General features: G+C 39.3%; 1 protein-coding gene and 1 long non-coding RNA gene across 2 annotated transcripts in view; both read left to right on the top strand.

The window, feature by feature from the left end:
* Window positions 1-2,591: 2,591 nt before the first annotated feature.
* The window catches only part of LOC119728900 (battenin-like), a 47,628-nt gene continuing 31,223 nt past the window's right edge, over window positions 2,592-18,996 (top strand). The window contains exons 1-3 of the mRNA XM_038201332.1: window positions 2,592-2,668; window positions 3,678-3,832; window positions 6,899-7,092. Coding sequence (XP_038057260.1) covers window positions 2,652-2,668; window positions 3,678-3,832; window positions 6,899-7,092 — 366 coding nt within the window. The 5' untranslated portion in view covers window positions 2,592-2,651. The remainder of the gene's footprint in view (window positions 2,669-3,677; window positions 3,833-6,898; window positions 7,093-18,996) is intronic.
* On the top strand, window positions 15,660-17,766 carry LOC119728902. Its single transcript, XR_005271158.1, has 2 exons — window positions 15,660-16,515; window positions 17,154-17,766. It is a non-coding gene; the product is annotated as an uncharacterized LOC119728902 (long non-coding RNA).

Raw genomic sequence — 18,996 nt, forward strand, 5'->3', positions numbered from 1 at the left:
ATGATGTATGGTGTAGGTGTGTGTGGTGTTGGGCAATGGACAAATAACAAACATTTGTGACCCGCTCTGCAAAAATGAGTCTGATGTCGCATAGCTTGAATTCCAGCTTTTACCACTTTTAAATGGAAACAGTGAAAATTTGCTCAAAATTTGGATTTTTTGTTTTTGTTTTATTTTGGTTGTTTGTATGTTTTAGTTCAGATATCTTACACAGACATTTGAATATTGTAAGAAAAAGACTAACAAATTTATGATTTTTGGTGCTTTTCTTGGTTAGTTACAGTGTATTTGTAATTTTTAAACCCTTTTTTCTTCATTGAGACATTTCTTGCTTTGCAAAAACTTGACAGAATTAAAAAAGGCACAACAGTGCAACCAAATGTCCTAGAGAGGCCCATGATATACCAAATGAAAGCTTATTTCATTCCCATTTTATTAATGTAGTTAACTCAAAATTTCTGTTTTGCCACAACAGACTCATTTTTGTGGAGCGGGTCACATTTTACCTTAGTGTTGCTTTTAAAAAACACTATTTTGAGAAATATGCACATTTTCACTCAATACTGCCTATAGTTACTGTACATTTTGTAATCTTAATATGGGTAGTTGTGAATTTATTGAACGTCAATTTGGTCTAAAACTTTCCTCGATGGTTCGGGCTGGTCCCATAGGTATATAAAATACCAAATTTGTAAAATCATATTTTTTTTTAAATGTGACTTTTAGACCAAAATGAGCCATAAAAACACAATTCTCCCAGTTTTACAGCTCCACATCATGCCTAATCTGAAAGTAGACATGTTAAGCTTTCTAATGATGTATGATGTAGGTGTGTTTGGTGTTGGGCAATTGGCTAATAACCAAAATTGTACCTTCATGTTGCTCGTAGAAAAACGATTCTGAGAAAAGTGCACATTTTCACTCAATATTGCCAATAGTTACTGTATATTTTGTAATCTGTAGATGGCTATTTTGAAGTTATGGAACGTCGATTTGGTCTCAAACTTGCCTCGATGGTTGAGGCTGGTTTCACAGATATCAAAAATACCACATTTTGAAAATCATATTTTGACCACAAATGTGACTTTTTAGACCCAAATGAGCCAAAAACACATTTCTCCCAATTTCCAAGCTCCACATCATGCCTTAGTAGACACATTAAGCTTTCTAATGATGTATGGTGTAGGTGTGTGTAGGCTGGGGCATTTAAACTCCTGAAATAAGCCTCTTTTCAAAGGTTCGCCCGCTCGCCTAAAAGGCAGCCAGTGATACTGATTAAAGGTAGAGTACATCATTTGTCATTTGTGCTTTTTTTGTAAGTAATCAAAATCTAAAGAAGGGTGCTTGACAACTTACCGGAAGAGTTTTTGCTCCGTGAATGCTTTACATTCAAAGAAAAAAAATATTCTAGGATCTCAGTTTCAATTCAATGTTGCTTTGTCATGTTTTGAATGGCGCCCGAATTCAGCGTCCAGGACACATGCTCATTCAGCCAATTGCAGCTACATAATGTCACGCACTGAACCGACAAATTATAGCAACTGCGCATGCATCAACGCTTGCATGCACACATTCTCGGCTTCACTGAATTAAAAACAAACTAGTAATGAAATTTCCACCCAAAAAACATCTTTAGACGCATCTTTTGAATTGACCTTCTTGTATTTTTTTTTTTTCAATACGACAGCATGCAAGAAAGAATAATTTCTTACGGAAATTATTAGTGCCATTACAATCTTTAAGGGGCCGTTCACAATTATCAACATTTTCACAAGTGTACAAAGAGTACACTTTTTCAAGACCCCCTCCCCCCTAAAAGTGTACGAAAAAAATGTTGATTTTTTTTTCACACAAGTCTATATATAGACACTTGCAAGGGTTTTTGTAACTTTTGTAGATCAAGTTTTTGGCCATGACATGTGACACCGGCCGTTAAAAACACGCAGTGGATACGGACTATACATGTACATACAAAGTACATTTTCATGTACGTGTGTAGGACAATGCCGCGCATGCTGTACACAATACGTTCATGGGATGCAATGCGGGGCCTGGCGCGGGGCGCGATCGGCTCGGCAAGTGCTCGATCGGCATCGATTGCGGCTGTCGGCTGTGGCGACGGGCGAGAAAACAGATCGACATTAAACAAAAAAAAAACCAGCGTTTATAGGCGGGCATTAACGGGCGAGAAAACATATCGACATTTACAAAAAAGAAAAAAGCGTACGGCGGCCATTAACCCCCTCCCCCCCAGCGTACGGTTTGTACGCTCGTGAAAATGTTGATAATTGTGAACGGCCCCTAAACCAAGTACGCTTTTCAACAATAATTTCTGCAGTTACTTTTTGGATAGCTGCAAATAATATACTCTTCCTTTAAAGAAAGGAGATTTTTATTTTTTGTTTTTACAATTAAAAAATGCATATTATTAGCATGATGTTTTTTAAATAAACGAAAATGCCTCGGGAAACAGAACATTCCATGGATCACCTTTGGAGGCTAGTTTTACCACACCACTCGAAGCAGTCAATATTAAATACTAGAAGCCTACCGTGTCCCAACAAGCACTTTAAAAATATTTTGAAGCCATTTAATAAATCATTTTTATTTCACTAGGTTGCTTTATTAATGGTGAGGAACATTCCCAAGATATGCGGAACCTGGATAAGTAAGTCACAGATTATTTATGGTCATTTTCTTAAATTTCTGATTTGAACTTTTGCGCCCATATGCTTGGTTGACATGACAGTGATGCAGATAATGCCTGTTCATCATGCAGCACAGTGTTTGCCTTATTAATGTAAAAAAAAAAAAAAAAAAAAAAAGTCTAAAGTCAATTACACATTTAAAAGTGCCAAAGTGTAGAGTTGGAAGAAAAACATGTACAAACCCTATGAAGAAAAAATGCACCTTTAATGTGAGTAACTTGACACCTGATGACGTCATCCTGACAAATCTTCGGCATACATCTAAGGGTGGTTGTGTATGAGTGTGCCAAGTTTGAAGTCGATCGGATTTACGAAAGTGCCAAGTGTATGGGTAGAAGAAAACCGTGGACAAAACCTACATTGAGGAGTCTGAAAAAGAAAAAAAAAAGGAAAACAAATCTTAAACAAAAACAAGAGGTGTTTCAGAGTTGGTACTCTGAAACAGCTAAAAAAAATACTAATAATAACGAATTGTGTGACATCAAGTCCTCATCAAAGGGGCAATGTTGCTTTTCTTTGCAATAAAGACAAGGTCCAATCCTCAGACCTGCCAACTAATACAATTCTGCCGTATTTCGTACGGGAATTTGTTGAAAATACGACTGTACGTTTTTTCCCCATAAAATACGGGTTTTGACCAATTTGACACGCCTGGAAAAATTGGCTGAACCAACGTAAATTGCAAGCAGCCAAGCAACCGATGTATATACTGCATGCAAGAAATGAATCTGGTTTCGCTATTCCCACTGTACGATGTTTACATGGTATCACAAACTAGAACCAGTCCATTCCCAGAATGTGCCGATACTTCAAGCAGCGGCACCCCCTAGATATCTCAACAAACTCGATAACTGCGATAACGGAAACATAATGACCAACAAAAGAGGAGGTGGTCCCTCCCCTCTTGTTTCTAAGGGATTCAACATGTGATATGTAATGAATGAGATGGTTTTCTTGGCAATTATTCAGGTGGGCATTCATCAGTATTGTACCAGCAGTGGTTGTATACCTTGCAGTATCATTACGTCTAATCAAAGAGCGTGCTAAACCTGCTAAGCAAAGACAAATATGCAACAGATCCTCAGTTGATGACCAGACAACTCCACTGTTGATAAATACCACAGGTATGTCTTTCTGCATCACAAGTTAAAGTTACTTGGGATCATTTGTTTGTGTGCTTGTTCCCCCTTTGAAGCACCAAAAATTGATCCAAATCTGAAGATGGGTGCATAACAACTAGCATGTGGAAGTTTTAACTCAATTCAATTTAATTCAGTTCAATAGCAACATTTATTTCCATACTTTCTACAAGCAGTTCAACTTAAGTTTGTCAATAAAACCAATATAAACCTTGGCTTGTAGAGAACAACTTTACACAGACACAGACACCCGGGACAGTTTACACAGACAATAGGAGTAAACACCAAAAAACAAACAAACAAAAACAAAACAAAAAACACGAGACCGGACACTGAAGATGGAGACAAAAAGAATAATTACAATGAGGATTAGATCAATAATAGAGATGACACCTTATATGAAAACCGTGTGACTAATGAAAGAGTGAAGCTAAGGAGTGTGACTAAGGAGGGAAAGCTATGTTTCATATTGTGATAGGAGCGCCCTTTTGTATAAGGATTAAAATGGCCCAAGGACAGCATTGTTCTACTGGGTTATTTCATTGTCAATGGTGTTCCACAAACAGCCACTATAGCTCAGTGTCAACTATACATTTTGGAGAAAACAGAGACAGCATTTGCAGACATTTTCGGGTCTTGTAACCGGATTCCTTTGCAAAAGCACATACAAAAGTGTGCCCATGTTTTAAAACCACCTTCAATTATTGTTTTCTTATAAACGATACCATTTCAGGTGAACTAATTTCACGGGGTACTTAGAACCATCCCTGTCTTCATTTTGAGGCAGATTTTCTCATGAAATCAGTAGCTGCTTTTCCACATTTTGACCAATGTTCCTACATGTCTTTTAACTCAAAAGACAGAATTTTGAAGAAAAAAAAATCACACATTATGAGGGAAATCAAATAATAAAAACCAGTTTGTTGTAACCAAATGTTCCTGAGGTTACCACAAACCAACTGGCCAGCCAACTCGGCAAGATCGATGGTTGAGTGGTAAGAAGTCTGCACTAGTAATCAGGAGGTCATGGGTTCGAGTCCTACCTGAGTGATTTTTTTCTCACAATTACTCGGGACAACACAGAGTATACAGTGTTTGTAAAATACATCAGTGAAGGGCAAAACCCAATATTTAAGTTCCTGCGGTTCTCTAACATTTTGCTGTCTACGTCACTCATCTTACCTGCAGAGCAATCTACTTCTTTGCATATTTCCCTAGACCAGTAGGTATTTACGCTAAGAGTTTACACAATAGTGCCCTCTGGTGCCCTACCCATAGTGCCCCGCAGCATGTATGCCACGTGAGCGTCCTCTTTTCTCTAAGCGGCAGGTCGGTTAGGACATGTTTATAATATGCTCGTATCATTACTCTTTTTTTTTTCTACTGCCCTTTATCGCTTAAGAGAAGTTTTTGATATAAGAGTTTGAAGATGAGTTGTAGTGTAGTGTAGTGTGGTAGTGAGATTATTTTAACTGGCCTGTCACAACTGGGAGAAGGGAATCTCCCCTGGGACAGACCAAGTTCTCGGGGGACTCTGCCGGTAATGCTGCGCCGTTATCGCTAGTGCTGCAGCTGAACCGCCGAACCGAACTAAAAGTAACAGAACTTGGCCTTCCGAACCGAACCGAATCCAAAAGTCTGTTCGGAAGAGTTCGGTAAAAATTGTTGATGGCGCTAAGAATCCTAAGGCTTGCAATGAAAGGGCAAAATTAACGTGCACGGATGATTGAATTTACCATGTTGAAAAGTCTCAGCATTCATCTTCATTATTTACGATGTTCTAGACAGGCATACAAGAGAATAATGGGCCGATACACCTTGAAAAAATCGTACGTACCTGCAATTCTCTCAATGGAATGGGGCAGGAGACCATTTGCGGTGGAGGGTGCGCTTTCCTCGGCACAAGTTACCAGCATTTTCATTTTCTTTACCTTGTCAACATTTAAAAATACTTTTTATGGAGTCGGAATTCTTTCCCATGTTCAGTATAAGTTCTTAATTTTCACAATATATTTTTTTTGTAAAGAATGTATACGAAAAACGATGTAATCTCCCAAAAGAGGGTGAAACACCCCTTTACAAAATTATTGGATCCGTCCACAGAATGAATATTCATGGGTGAATCGAAAAGGTTATGGTAGCTACTTGTCAGCTTGTTGATAAAATAATTATGATTTCAAAAGTTTGGCACAGTAAAAGGACCTGTTTGTTCTTAGATCAAAACTAATCAGCAATTATTGTCACGAAGCAAGTTTTTAGTGCTCTCAGGGCATGCTCGGACGGGACGGAACTCGTCGGGAAAACCGTCAGCATGTGTGCGGGGAAAATTTTATCATAGTTCCCGGGTCGGATAGGGCTGCGATGGGTAACACGGTAGCAATTTATGATGTTCATTTCTCAACGTCATCAACTAAAATTATAACGGTATTTTGTTTACACAACAAAAATAAGATTCCATCCGTCAACTTGTGTTGTAAAGCATGTGGAAATTGTTGTGCCTATTTCTGTCAGACGTGCGCGTTGCACACGTGTTTGTTCGAACAGGGGAACGGCCTATATGCTTTTCATTGTAGCCCAGTACATTGTACCATGGACATGTACATTACGCACTTCCAAAGCCGAACCGAACCAAAGTTCGGAGAAAAAAAATCGAACCACAACCGAACGGAAGCGAACCGAACTTTGAGGATCAGTTGCAGCACTTGTTACCGCGTCAGCAGCTCCGTTGGCCGAGTAGGGGACCTCAAACAGTCTCCATCTCCGGCCAGCTTAGTCGGAACAACCAAACAGAAAGGGCTGCTCTGGCAAAGTTATTAAATTACACTCCTGTGCCAGAGCCAAACCTAAGAAGGGTCGGCAAGGTAAACGTAGTCCAGACATGGGCTGCACTACACCCTCCATCCTATCACCGAACACGGGGCAGTGGGTTTGAATTACCCGTGTCCCCCAGCACAGTCGAGAACGCCACAGGGTGCCGCACAGTGGCGAACGCCACATGGTGCCGGGACTGACTTTTTTTACTCAATGTGTTATCGTTGTCTCTATTTTTAGATATTTTACGAGTGCAGCGAGAGGTGCTCAGTGAAACATCATCACACAGTCAAAGCAGCAGTCAAAGCAGCAGGGATGCATTGTTGACCACTGACAAAGATGAAGAAATCGTTTTACCTCTTTCAGCAAAAATCAAGGAATTTTTCCTGCAAATCAGAAGATGCTTCAGACTTGTTGCATGGTTAGCATTCAATGTAAGTATTACTACAAAAGGCTGTTATAAAAGCAGTTTGCAATTAACATGTCTATTTCACAAGTCACACCCAGAAAACAGTTTAAGGTTATTTTCTTAAATTTTGTTAGACCTAGTGAGCTACATGTAGGTTGGCATAAGCAACAAAAGTTATTATTGATGGGGCATGTGATTTTCCTTGTCAGTTTAATACATGTACTTCAAACAGTGTATTCATAAATACCTAAGACAGTTTACCATTCCTATTGGTCGAGAGCCCGTCATGTGGCCGGTCTTAAATGGATGATAAAGACATGGCTGGCTGTTCTTAATCACATGAAATTTGGACTCCTAAAAATCCAGTGCCTCTTACCGTTGTATTGGTTGAACGTTCACAATCCTCACGTAGGCATGCGCAATACTACCAGTGAGTCAGTATTTTATAGTCCTAAATTCACAACGCAATGCCCCAGGTGCATTCTGTGCGACATCGCGCTATACGCACGCGCCAATCTCCTTATAAGGTAAGGAGTTGTAGAGGAACATTCCATATTATAGTCTGAGGGGTGTTTCATAAAACATGAAGTAAAATTGTTGAACAAAATGGTTGGCAACGTCTAGTGTTTGGCTTGTTTTGATTTTTGGACCAAAAGATTTTTTTTTTGGACCACAAATGTATTTATGAATGGGAATAAATATGTTTTTGGTCGGTATTAAACACTCTGTTTAAGACCGGACTCCAAAAACAGAGTGTTATATTACCTCCAAAACACACATTTATTCCCTTAATAAAACCTGAATCTCTGTAAGACATCTTCATTTTGTCACTATACAGTGCAATAGAAGGAGCTATCTTCAGATTTAATCTAAAGGCCATTCTCAGAAGGCAGAATATCAAATCAGGTTAAAAAGTGTATTTTGAGGTCAATTTCTTATGATAATGCCCTCTTTTATCTGATATATATGGTCTTTAAAGGGAAAATACAACATTTGCAAACATCAAAAAATAAAACTACCAAATCATTTTGAAATACCTTGCTGGACTGTTCGTGAATGACAGTGTAAAGCATCCTGTAAAATCATGGCACCTGGTATACTGTCATTTTCAAGAAAAGTGGTATTTTTGTATCAATTTCCAACGCTGGTCGGCCGATCAGCGTTGGAAAAAAACTGGCTTTTTTTTTCAAATACTGGCCCCAATTGACCATCGCACTTGTTTGCAATCGATTACACACCTATGAACGGGTACAAGCCAGCTAGACTGGTTCCCTGACCTTACAATTCCCCAATGTATGTAAACTGCTCTGTTTCTTCTTATATGGAGTCAGGGAACCAGACTACAGGAAAATGATTGTTTTTCTTGGTTTTTATAGCATTTTTGAACCCAAAACCTCAAAAAGTCAGTGTAACTATATTTGCTATATATTTCCAACCCCCCAATTCCATCCATTTCTGAAAATTACAGCAAAAGCAAATGATGTATATTCCCTTTAATGGGTTTGTATGAAGCCCGGGAAGGAACAGGGTGGAATTTTTTTTGGGATTTTGCTAATTCGTTCGCACGAATTGCTAATTCGTTCGCACAAATTGTTATTTCGTTTGCACAAATAGTTATTTCGTTCGCACGAATTGCTATTTCGTTTGCACGAATTAATAATTCGTTCCCACGAATTACTAACGCGTCCCGGATACACAAATTATAGTTGAGTATATATGGCCCCCCCCCCCCCCCGATAACTTTCACCAATTTTTTGGGGTGCCTTTAACCCTATCATTACCACATTGTTTATTGACTTGGCTCTCCCCGGGACCAAATTGTTTGCTCAGTCATGCAGAAATCACTAGAGCGTGAACAAAATGACCACAAGTCCAAATCTCACCTTTTTCAACCCAGATTTTCACTGCAAAGGAGTGATTTAAATCATAGGTGTCGTGTGTAAAGTTTGTTCCTTGAACCTTACTCTTGTATGTGATGTAAAAATGAAGTCCATATGTGTAAATATAAGAAAGTTATGCCTTTTTGTTCATCTGGTCCCATTTATCAAACTGCAAGCCATTTCACCACATGACCAAATGGCACTCCATACCTCAATTTGTGCGTGGATACTTCTGAAGCACTTTTCTCATTTTTTTGTAATGGCTTCACTATGAATAAACTACACCATTAGAATGATCCGAAAATGCTCTTTCAGCTGATATATGGTTGATGCATGGACGGCCAAACATATCAACATGCCACCTTTCTGAAAAGTAGTGAATTTATCAGTGTTGAGGGTGTTCTGTGTGTGGTTTCCTGGTCGACTAAAGTCGCCCATGGGAACCAGCAGGGGGGTTCTTCTTGTCGACAAAAGTCGCCCATGGTAAGGAAAGGGATAAGGGTCTTCAAACACATTTTGGATGTTAACAGAAGAAGAAAAAAACGATGCGAAGGCTATATCCAAGATGGCGGCCAGTATGGCTGCCAAAATTGGTAAAAACAGGGGAAAAGGGTATATATCAACCAAATAATGTGATAAAACGTCGCATATCTGACGAAGTGACGAATGGGCCATTTTGGTGTTTTTTTATTTAGTTGAGTTTTAGGATTCAAAATATTTGAATTGTCATATTTTTAGGTTTTTAATTCATGAAAACACTTCATTTTTGTTGTTCCGAAACCCACTAAGTGACGAATCGGCACATGTTGAAAAAATTGTTTCTTGCACACTGACGAATAATTTATTCAACGCTTGGTATATCAGGACAGTGCACATCTATCATCTGATGAAGTTAGGAATAATCAGGTTATTGGTTACCCACAAACTCGTCTTAATAATTGAATGGCCCTTTAGGGAACCGGGGATCTTCTGTTTCGCGCGCTTTCCGTCAGCTTTCAAAACAAACTAACGGCACTGCAACATTATAATGATGACTAAAAAGAGATAACCGAAACTACTTCACCTTTATGTATTTTTATGTGTGTGGAGTTATAATTGTTAAAATGAACGGAGTACTAGGCTAGGTCTGCGCGGCGTATATATAAGCCTAAACAGACTGGGATTTATTTAAAACGTGCGATATATTTTCCTTCAAAACCAGCGTTTTATAGGAATTCCACAATAGGCCTACGGCATTTCGAGATATTCTCGAAGACGGAGTCCCTTCAAGCAGCAGCTAATTAGAGCAGATGACCGTATTGGAAAAAAACCCATACTGAAATGAAGTGGGTAAAAATAAGGATTATTAAATAAAAATATTATTTATTCAAAACATGTGCGGTACATTTTCTTTAAAAACTACGTTCTATGGGAGACCCGAAATACTGCATTTCAAGATATTCTTGAAAACGGAGCCCATTTAAGTGGCTAATTAGAGCAAAAAACCTCATTGGAATGAGCCTATACTGAAATAAAGTGTGCCCTGGAGAGTGATGATTAGGATCATAATAAAATAAAAATATGAACCATTTCAAACATGTGCGGTACACTTTCTTTAAAAGACGACGGTCTACAGGATACCAAAAACACTGCATTTCGAGATACAATAAAGTTTGTATTCTTGGAAACGGAGCCCTTTAAGCGGCTAATTATAGCAAAATGTCTAATGGTAATAAGCCTGCACTGCGATTATTATGCCTGGGAAGATAAAAAGTATGGGATTATGAAACAAAACTATGATTGTTTTTAAAACAATTGCTGTCTTTTAATGAATGAATGAATAAATAGTGTTGTTCGTTGTTAGTTTGCATTTACATATTTGTTTCCCTATTATTTTGTTGCGTCCATTCGAGATATTTTCCTTTATAATAACTTTTTGTATACCCCGCGGCGAAGCCAAAGGGGCATACTGTTTCCGCCTTGTCCTTCCGTGGGTGGGTGTGTGGGTGTGTACGTGAACTACATGTATATACACCCTGAGGACAGACAGACAAAGGAAGAACAACAGATTCTTTGTTGTCCTCGAGAGTTCATCTTTTGTTGAAATCGGTCCTTGGTCGTGCGTTTGTGTGCTTAGTCTATGGGAGAGTGTTATATTACAGGGACAAAGGAAAAGACAAAGCATTGTCCTCGAGAGTATAGTAAAACACGACTGGGTGTGTGAGTTTGTCTTACATTCACTATGTGGACTTGTGAACAAAAGACGTCCACATAAAGCAGGTTGTGTTGACGTTATGTGGACTAAGCCATGTCCACATAACATTTCGCCCTCTCTGGAAAACAGGTTTAGAGGCATTTTTGGGTTAAGTTTATCCGTGGCAAAATGAAGAGAAACACTAAAGGGAATCATAGAAAAAAAAATTGGGTTGAAAGAGTTTTCACAGTTAAAGTAAAGTTATTTTTTGTACCGAGTTTTCTTAACTACACGAAAACAAAGGAATGTCCACATAGCGTATGTAAAACAAACATGGGTGGGTGTGCGTGGGTGTGTGTGTGTGCGTGTACAAACACTGCCTTGTGGGGTACCGGAACAATGGGAGGTACCCCACAAGGAATGCCCACCGACTTGCGGGGTACCGTTTTGGTACCCCACAAGTTTTTCACGAAATAGATATATGGATTTTACTCAAAAACAAGGAATGTCCAAGGTGGGTTGATCCGTCGCAAATGGAAGAGTTTCTGAAAAGGGATATTAAGACTGAATTTCAGCCCAGGAAATTAACTATGGTCAAAATAAGAGCATTTTGACATAAGTGTGCGACCTTGCAAATTTTAGTACACGAGAACAAAGGAAGTACCCCACTTCTATGCCTATGTAAGCGCGAGTATGTAAACACTGGCAATTGTGGACGTAGGCCAAAAGAATTGGGGTGCAAACAATACGTCCACGATTGACCGAATGTCCACGATATCAAATCGTGTACAAAACCAATGAGAGCTGTCGCCAAAGAGTACAAACAAAGGAAAGAGGATTATGGACAATGGGGCGTCCACGATTGCTGGCATTTACACACATGTGTTCCTGTATTGTATTACGCTCGAGGACAGACAACAAAAGGAGCACAAAGGGGCCTTTCATCCTCGAACGACGGTGCCTATTGTCCTCGAATGAAGGATTGTGCGCTTAGTCTATGGGAAAGGTTTAGATCAGGGAACAAAGGAAAACACAAATCCTCGGGAAGCATAGCAAAAAACGACTGTGTGTGTGTGTTGCCGGACAAATCTTGTCAGCGCGATAACTTGAGAAATACTTAACATATGAACTTCAAATTTGGTTTGTGGATCGTTCTTGGTAATCCTAAGAAACTTATTGCATTGGGGGCTGAAAGGTCAAGGGTCAAGGTCACAGTGGCTAAAACAAAAGAAATCTTGTATTTATTCTGAGATAATAGGGATTAATTCATATAAAACCTACAGAAAACACTAATGATGTCAATGAACGTTCCATGTGACAATTACATGTACATGTAAGTTGATGTTAAAGAGTGGTGTTATGTCATGGGAACAGTCACGGTTGCAGGGCATTTGTGTTTGTAAACACACCTGACTTGTTTGTATATAATTACGCTACTTTATATAATAGCGAGTACTTGGATTTGAACGTGGGGTTCAAGCATTACCATATGGTTTTCCTTAGAAAATATAGAAAAAGTTTGTAAAACATAAACATTTCTTTGAAAATGTGCGTATTTAGCATTGTAAAGAAGTGACGAATATGCCATTGATTGGTGATGCGAAAACGCGTGCACAATCAAAATGTTATCTTAGACTTTTACTTGGCGAATAAGCACAATGACGTTTATTGCTATCTCGCGAAGTGACAAATAAGTTTCACAGCAAGAATTAGACAAACCTTTACTCTTTTGAGCAAAAAACAAAGTAATAGATGTACTTAAACAAACAACTAACTACCTTGCATTAATTAAGAATGTAAACAAGCGGAAAAGTGGCATCGAAAATGGACACGTAAAAAGTGTTAAACTTTAAACGTGTTTTTCTCAGAATGGTGTTTCCGCGCATTTGCGCGTATTCGTTGGTTCGTCAGATACGCGACGAAAAGCATAAATAAATTGGTTAGTTATATGTTTTAGACCCTCAGAAACTCATTTCTGGTATCCTTTTTTTCCTATCATGCTTCAAATCCAAGATGGCGGACATTTGAAGCATGATAGCCAAAAAAACGATACCAGAAATGAATTTGTGAGGGTACAAAACATATAACTAACAATTTCACTCATGATTTTATCATATTATTAGGCTGATATGTGACTTTTTCCATTTTTTACCAATATTTTTTACTGTTAACATCCAATATGTGTTTTAGGACCCTACAAGGCACCAAAAGAATTGGTGAAAGTTAGTTCTGGGGCCAGGTGGGGGGGGGGGGGGGGGGTGCACGGGGGTTCAATCCCCATACATACTCAACTATAACTTGTGGATCTGGGAACGCGTTAGTAATTCTTGGAAACGAGTTGGTAATTCGTGCGAACGAAATAGCAATTCGTGCGAACGAAATAGCAATTCATGCGAACGAAATAAAAATTTGTGCAAACGAATTAGCAATTCGTGGGAACGAAATAGCAATTCGTGCGAACGAAATAACAATTCAAGCGAACGAATTAGCAATTCATGGGAACGAGTTAGCAATTCGTGGGAACGAGTTAGCAATTCGTGGGAACGAAATAGCAATTCGTGCGAATGAGTTAGCAATTCGTGCGAATGAGTTAGCAATTCGTGCGAACGTATTAGCAATTTGTGGGAACGAAATAGCAATTCGTGCGAACGAAAAACAATTCATGCGAACAAATTAGCAATTCGTGCAAACGAATTAGCAATTTGTGGGAACGAGTTAGCAATTCGTGCGAACGAGTTAGAAATTCATGAGAACGAATTAGGAAATTCCACTCTGTCCCTTCCCGGGCTTCATAGGTTTGGTTTTTCTTCTGATTTGTTCCGTTGTTCTTCTATCCCAAACCCATAGACTCTGTACATGTTTCATTTTCAGGGTCAGTTTTGGCAATAAACAGACTTTAATCTTGATGAAACTTGTCATACACTAAGACTCCATGGTAAGTCGTGCAGGGACAAGTGACGTCATGATGACATCATCACCTGTCATGTGACGTCATCTTAAAGGTACATTTTTCAACAGCCTGTAGAGTCAGCGCGCAGCGTGCTAGATGATAAGGCACACGGCAAAGTTTAATTTGCAACGAGTTGACGGTCTTTGACTCTTTGAGAATCCATGAGGTTTTTCAAGCGTCAGTAGTGCCCCTTGAAAATAGACGAGAAACCCATTTGCGAGGCAGTGAGTGGTAAGTGAGAATTTTTTTTTTTTAATAATACCATTTATTTTTATGATTATTTCGTTGTAAAGGTTATTAATTAGGCTAGTGAAATAAGGTATGGAATATAAACAGTTTGTTTTAACACAACTTGCATGTTTTGAGTGATCCGAACTGTTTCGAGATAACTTTGGACAAAATGTGTCCTTTGCTGGAATCTTGAAATGAAATAAGATTGTATCAGTGGTTCTTGTACATTTGCTTTACAGAGTTTGGGCCTAGTACTGTGAACCGATTTGTCATTTTTTTCCCCTTAGTCTTGTGCTGGCGCTTCCTCACATACATGCACATAGGCCTACACGTACATCAATGGAAATCATGTAGTTTAGGACACCTCTAATGTTTTACAAGTCCGTTCAAAAATCACAACCCTGCCCTCTTTCCACACAATTAAGCAAGCTGATATTCAACATGGTGTCTTAGCGATCTATTTAGATGATTCCAAACACATAAAGTGACTTTTCCCGCTTGTACCGCTGCCAAATGTTTAAGTATTAAGTTCCAAAACACAAAGTGTCTTTTCATTCTCTTATATGGGAACGGGGTCCTAAACTACACGACTACCACATCAAGTACACAAGACATACATGTACACATGTAGCCTACGTGTAATAAATGGTTGCACTTGCAGGTCAAGTTGGTCCATTTTAAAATCAGACGGTTAGTTTACAATGTAGGTTATCTGCATGAAACAGTTTTTGGGAGTCATGATACAATGTATGTTACAAACATTTCCCCCCCCCCCCAAAAAAAATTAACAATAAAAATATGGTTTATGTAAAAAAAATCTATGAATTTGTAAGGAAAACACTCATTGAGTTATTGGAGAGTCTGTCCTTTCCTTTTTTGTTGGTAACACTTTGAAGAGGACAAATGTTATTGTTATACCTCCATCTTGAATACTGTGTTAATTTTCATTGGCCTAGAGAACGATCACGCGTTAAGTTTATAAAAAGTCGTGGCACACTCCCTTTGGGATATCATGTACGTGATATCCCACAGGGGGTGTGCTATGACTTTGTACATATACGGCACGTACGGTGTGAAATGCTTGTTTCATTGGTACCCACACTATTTTTTCACACATGAGTGTGGGCAGCGAACTAGCAGACGATCAGCTGTTTCAAGCATGCGACATGCATGTGAGTTGCCGTTCGATTGTCGTGATTGTTGTATTTACTGCCGTTTGTTTTTGTGATTTTTACATCAAAATCCAATGAATCCAAGACAGAGGTATAACACAACAATTGTTGACTGCTGTGATGTGGGATATGGCGTTTTGAACACCCGAGGGACTTCGCCTCGGGTGCTATATATGCACCCTTTGGGTGTTCAAAACGTCATATCCCACATCACAGCAGTCAACAATTGTTAAGTATTCATGCCAGCTGAATGTAGAAGCCATTGAACCACAGTCTGGTAAATAAAGAGATCTTCCTCTGTTTTGATTTGCTTATGCACAAGTGTGTATTTTTCAGTGGCAATCAGCAGTGTCCTTGGAAAGTTGGGTTGTGCTATTAAAGCGTCCACAAGCGTCAACAAGTTGTACACATATTTTTAAGTTGAAAAAAAAGATGTTCACAGTTCTCAGTGGGCTCCTAATTAAATTTTTTTTTCCAACGTATAACAATATTTAAAATTATGTTTAAAAGTTTACCTTTAGGCAAAAAAGTGCAACAATGGTGCCGTTTTTTCAGCGAAACTGACCGCTATCCTGTTTTTCTGGGATATGTTATGTGCAAAACCATGTGCAAAACAAATTGCCGCCGAAAAAAAAGGACCGTAAATTGTTGAGCTAAAAGATCCTTTTTTTTTTGTGGGATTGTGAACGTGAATTTCTCCTATTTCTTACGTAATACAAGTATGAAAGTCTATTGAATATGATTATAGCTTTTTTGAAGCTCAAAAGTACATTTTGAGCTCGTTTATGTTTTGTTGGCACTAATCGTGTTTGTTGATGCTTGTTGACGCTTATTAGCATGACCGGACTGCTTAGTACTTACTGTACTAAGGAAACCAGGGTTTCGCGTGAAGATTTTTGGAGATTCGATTACCAGATTCCCGCCCCATTATCTCGACTTGTTTGTTCCAGAATTATTACAAAACCAGAGAGCACCATTTTGCGTCTCGCGAAACCTTGCTCAAGACATTTCACTTTTAGTGATGAGCCGCATCTTGTACAGGGTGAGTCAAAAAATGGTGATATTCTTTGAACGGATTGAGCAATTTCAGTAATTTTTTCATCTAAAAGTAGTTTCTGAAATTGGCTTTCCAGTCATTATTATTTTTGGTGCTACATATTTTTTAATTATGAAATATATTTTTTGGGGTTCTGTTTTTTTTTTTAAACCCTGTACGTTCTCCATATTGACACGAATGACTTGTGGAAGGAGTTTTTACATCCTTCCTGAAGCTGCACAACAAACTGTTGCAGACAGCCAGAGACAAATACCCATGCATCAACCCAGATAAGATTTGATTTCCTGCTGTAAGATGGTGTTTTATGGATGCCTGGGATTCAGACTAAATTAAATGATTTAACACATGCTAGCTTGTGCCAATTTACAGACATGTAATCTATATGCATGCAAAATGTGGTTTATCTGAATTCTGTCAGTTGGGGGTTATATTTGACAAAGCTGGTTTTTCAAACATCAGTTTGGCCAAACCATCAGAATGACACACAATTTTCATTTTTTTGGTTAAAGGGAGAACAAAGCAGTCTTAATGATTGTATAGGATGTAAGACTATTAAAGTCAAGGAAGGTATATCACAACAATTTTTTTTTATGTATATAAATGTTGTTCTTTATTTTGTAAAGCTGATGACCAGGCGCAGATGCATCGAATGTCAGCCTGAACATGCTGAAGTGCCACCTCCGTGTGCTCCACTTGAAGTGGTAGACCCTCATCAACACCCTGAATCCCCCAGATGCCCCCGCCTTCAAAAATGCCACCTACTGCCAAGTCTCCAAAGGATTCTGCAAGCTTCATCAAGACAAGTGAGACGTCACAAGATGCCATCCAAGTCAGCCGTAAAGATGAAGCTGTCTCGATATAAAATATACTTGGATGGAGACGAGGAAGAAAATGATTTTTTTTTGTAGGTGTATTGGGTTTTCTCGAAAGGTGTTTCCCACCCATGCTCTTCCAATATCTCCTCAGTCAGTCTGCAGCAATTTCATACCTTACTTGCTTTCTCCTTCATCATTTCCAAGTGTTGCGTCTCTCCATCCACTCCAGCTACACACCAGAAAAGTCTAGGGAAAAAAATTAATCTCTGTGTGCATTTTACGCTTTTAAACAGTGTAGGCCTAGAGCAATTTCCTCTCACAATTTTTTGATGTTTTTAATACTTGTTTTTCAGTTGATTATAAAGAGGACATCTATGATTTCCCACTTTGTAAAATTCATTAAAAGTTATTGTGAAAGCAATGGTGGATCAAGAAATGGATATTACATGCTCTGTGGTGCGATCTGAGACAATTTCTGACCACTTTAACCGGTGTTGGAGGTCTCGAGGCCGGCCTCGGTCGATTTTCATGGCCTCGGCCTTGGCCTTGGCCCTCGGCCTCGGAACCTTCCGGCCTCAGCGAATCAGTCGAGGCCAGCTCAAACCTTCAAGAATCTGCTGCAATGGGTTCCGTGAAACGAAAGCATACGCACGAATGAACACTGGTAATGGTTGCATTGAACGTACTCACGTACGTAGCATCTTCGCCTAGCCTGTGCTGAGGTTCGCTCGTACTCCCCGCCCTGCAAACAGGACGCTGGGATACGCTGTTGAATTCACGCTCTTTTGGATAGATTTTACGTGACCTGTGACCTGCAACGTCATCACGGCCACGACTCGGCAAGGTTTAAAACAGTCGTTAAGACTGAGTCATCACTATTTTATTCCCATTCATAAAAGCTTTTTATTTCGCTGAAAATTGTAATGATGTTGGAAAATGTGTATAAGGTATCTGTTTTGAAAATTTTCAATTCTCGTCACTTGCTTTGGCTCCATTTCGAATTCACGATGGGTCAGATAGCCAAATTTGTCCACATGGTCTGCAATGAATCAGAAATCACATCCGGTATGGAATGTGCGCATTTCTAAGGGAAAGTTTTCGGATAGCATTTGCGCACACAGCTAACTGCGGTCTCAAACAGCTGCAGCCAGATGCTTTATACATAGGTCATAGGCCACTTCCTTCACAAGATTCTGTGAAGCTCATCAGCGTATCCCAGCATCCTGTTTGCAGCAAAGATCCTATAGCGCTATAGGATCTTTGCTTTGCAGGGCAGGGGGTACGAGCGAAGCGCTGTGGCAGTATAATATGCGGGGACAAAATCACATCCGAGGATCAGAACAGCCAATCACAGGGCGCCTCGATTATTTATGCCGAGTAGTACATATAACTACTGCTGGGTCAGTATTACATTCGACATACACAGTACAGTCCGTAGACCAAGGGCTGTTGGATGTTCTACTAAGGGAATAACAGTGTGAGGAGCCGGTCTTCACTGCGTGATAATGACCGGGTGTGGGGGTGACCGCTGTTAATGGACCGAGACGAAGTCGAGGTCCATTAACAGCGGTCACCCCCACACCCGGTCATTATCACGCAGTGAAGACCGGATCCTCACACTGTTATTCCCATTAATAAATACCTTTATAAC

This window comes from Patiria miniata, unplaced genomic scaffold, assembly GCF_015706575.1.
Source record: "Patiria miniata isolate m_02_andy unplaced genomic scaffold, ASM1570657v1 HiC_scaffold_20, whole genome shotgun sequence".
Lineage (NCBI taxonomy): Eukaryota > Metazoa > Echinodermata > Asteroidea > Valvatida > Asterinidae > Patiria > Patiria miniata.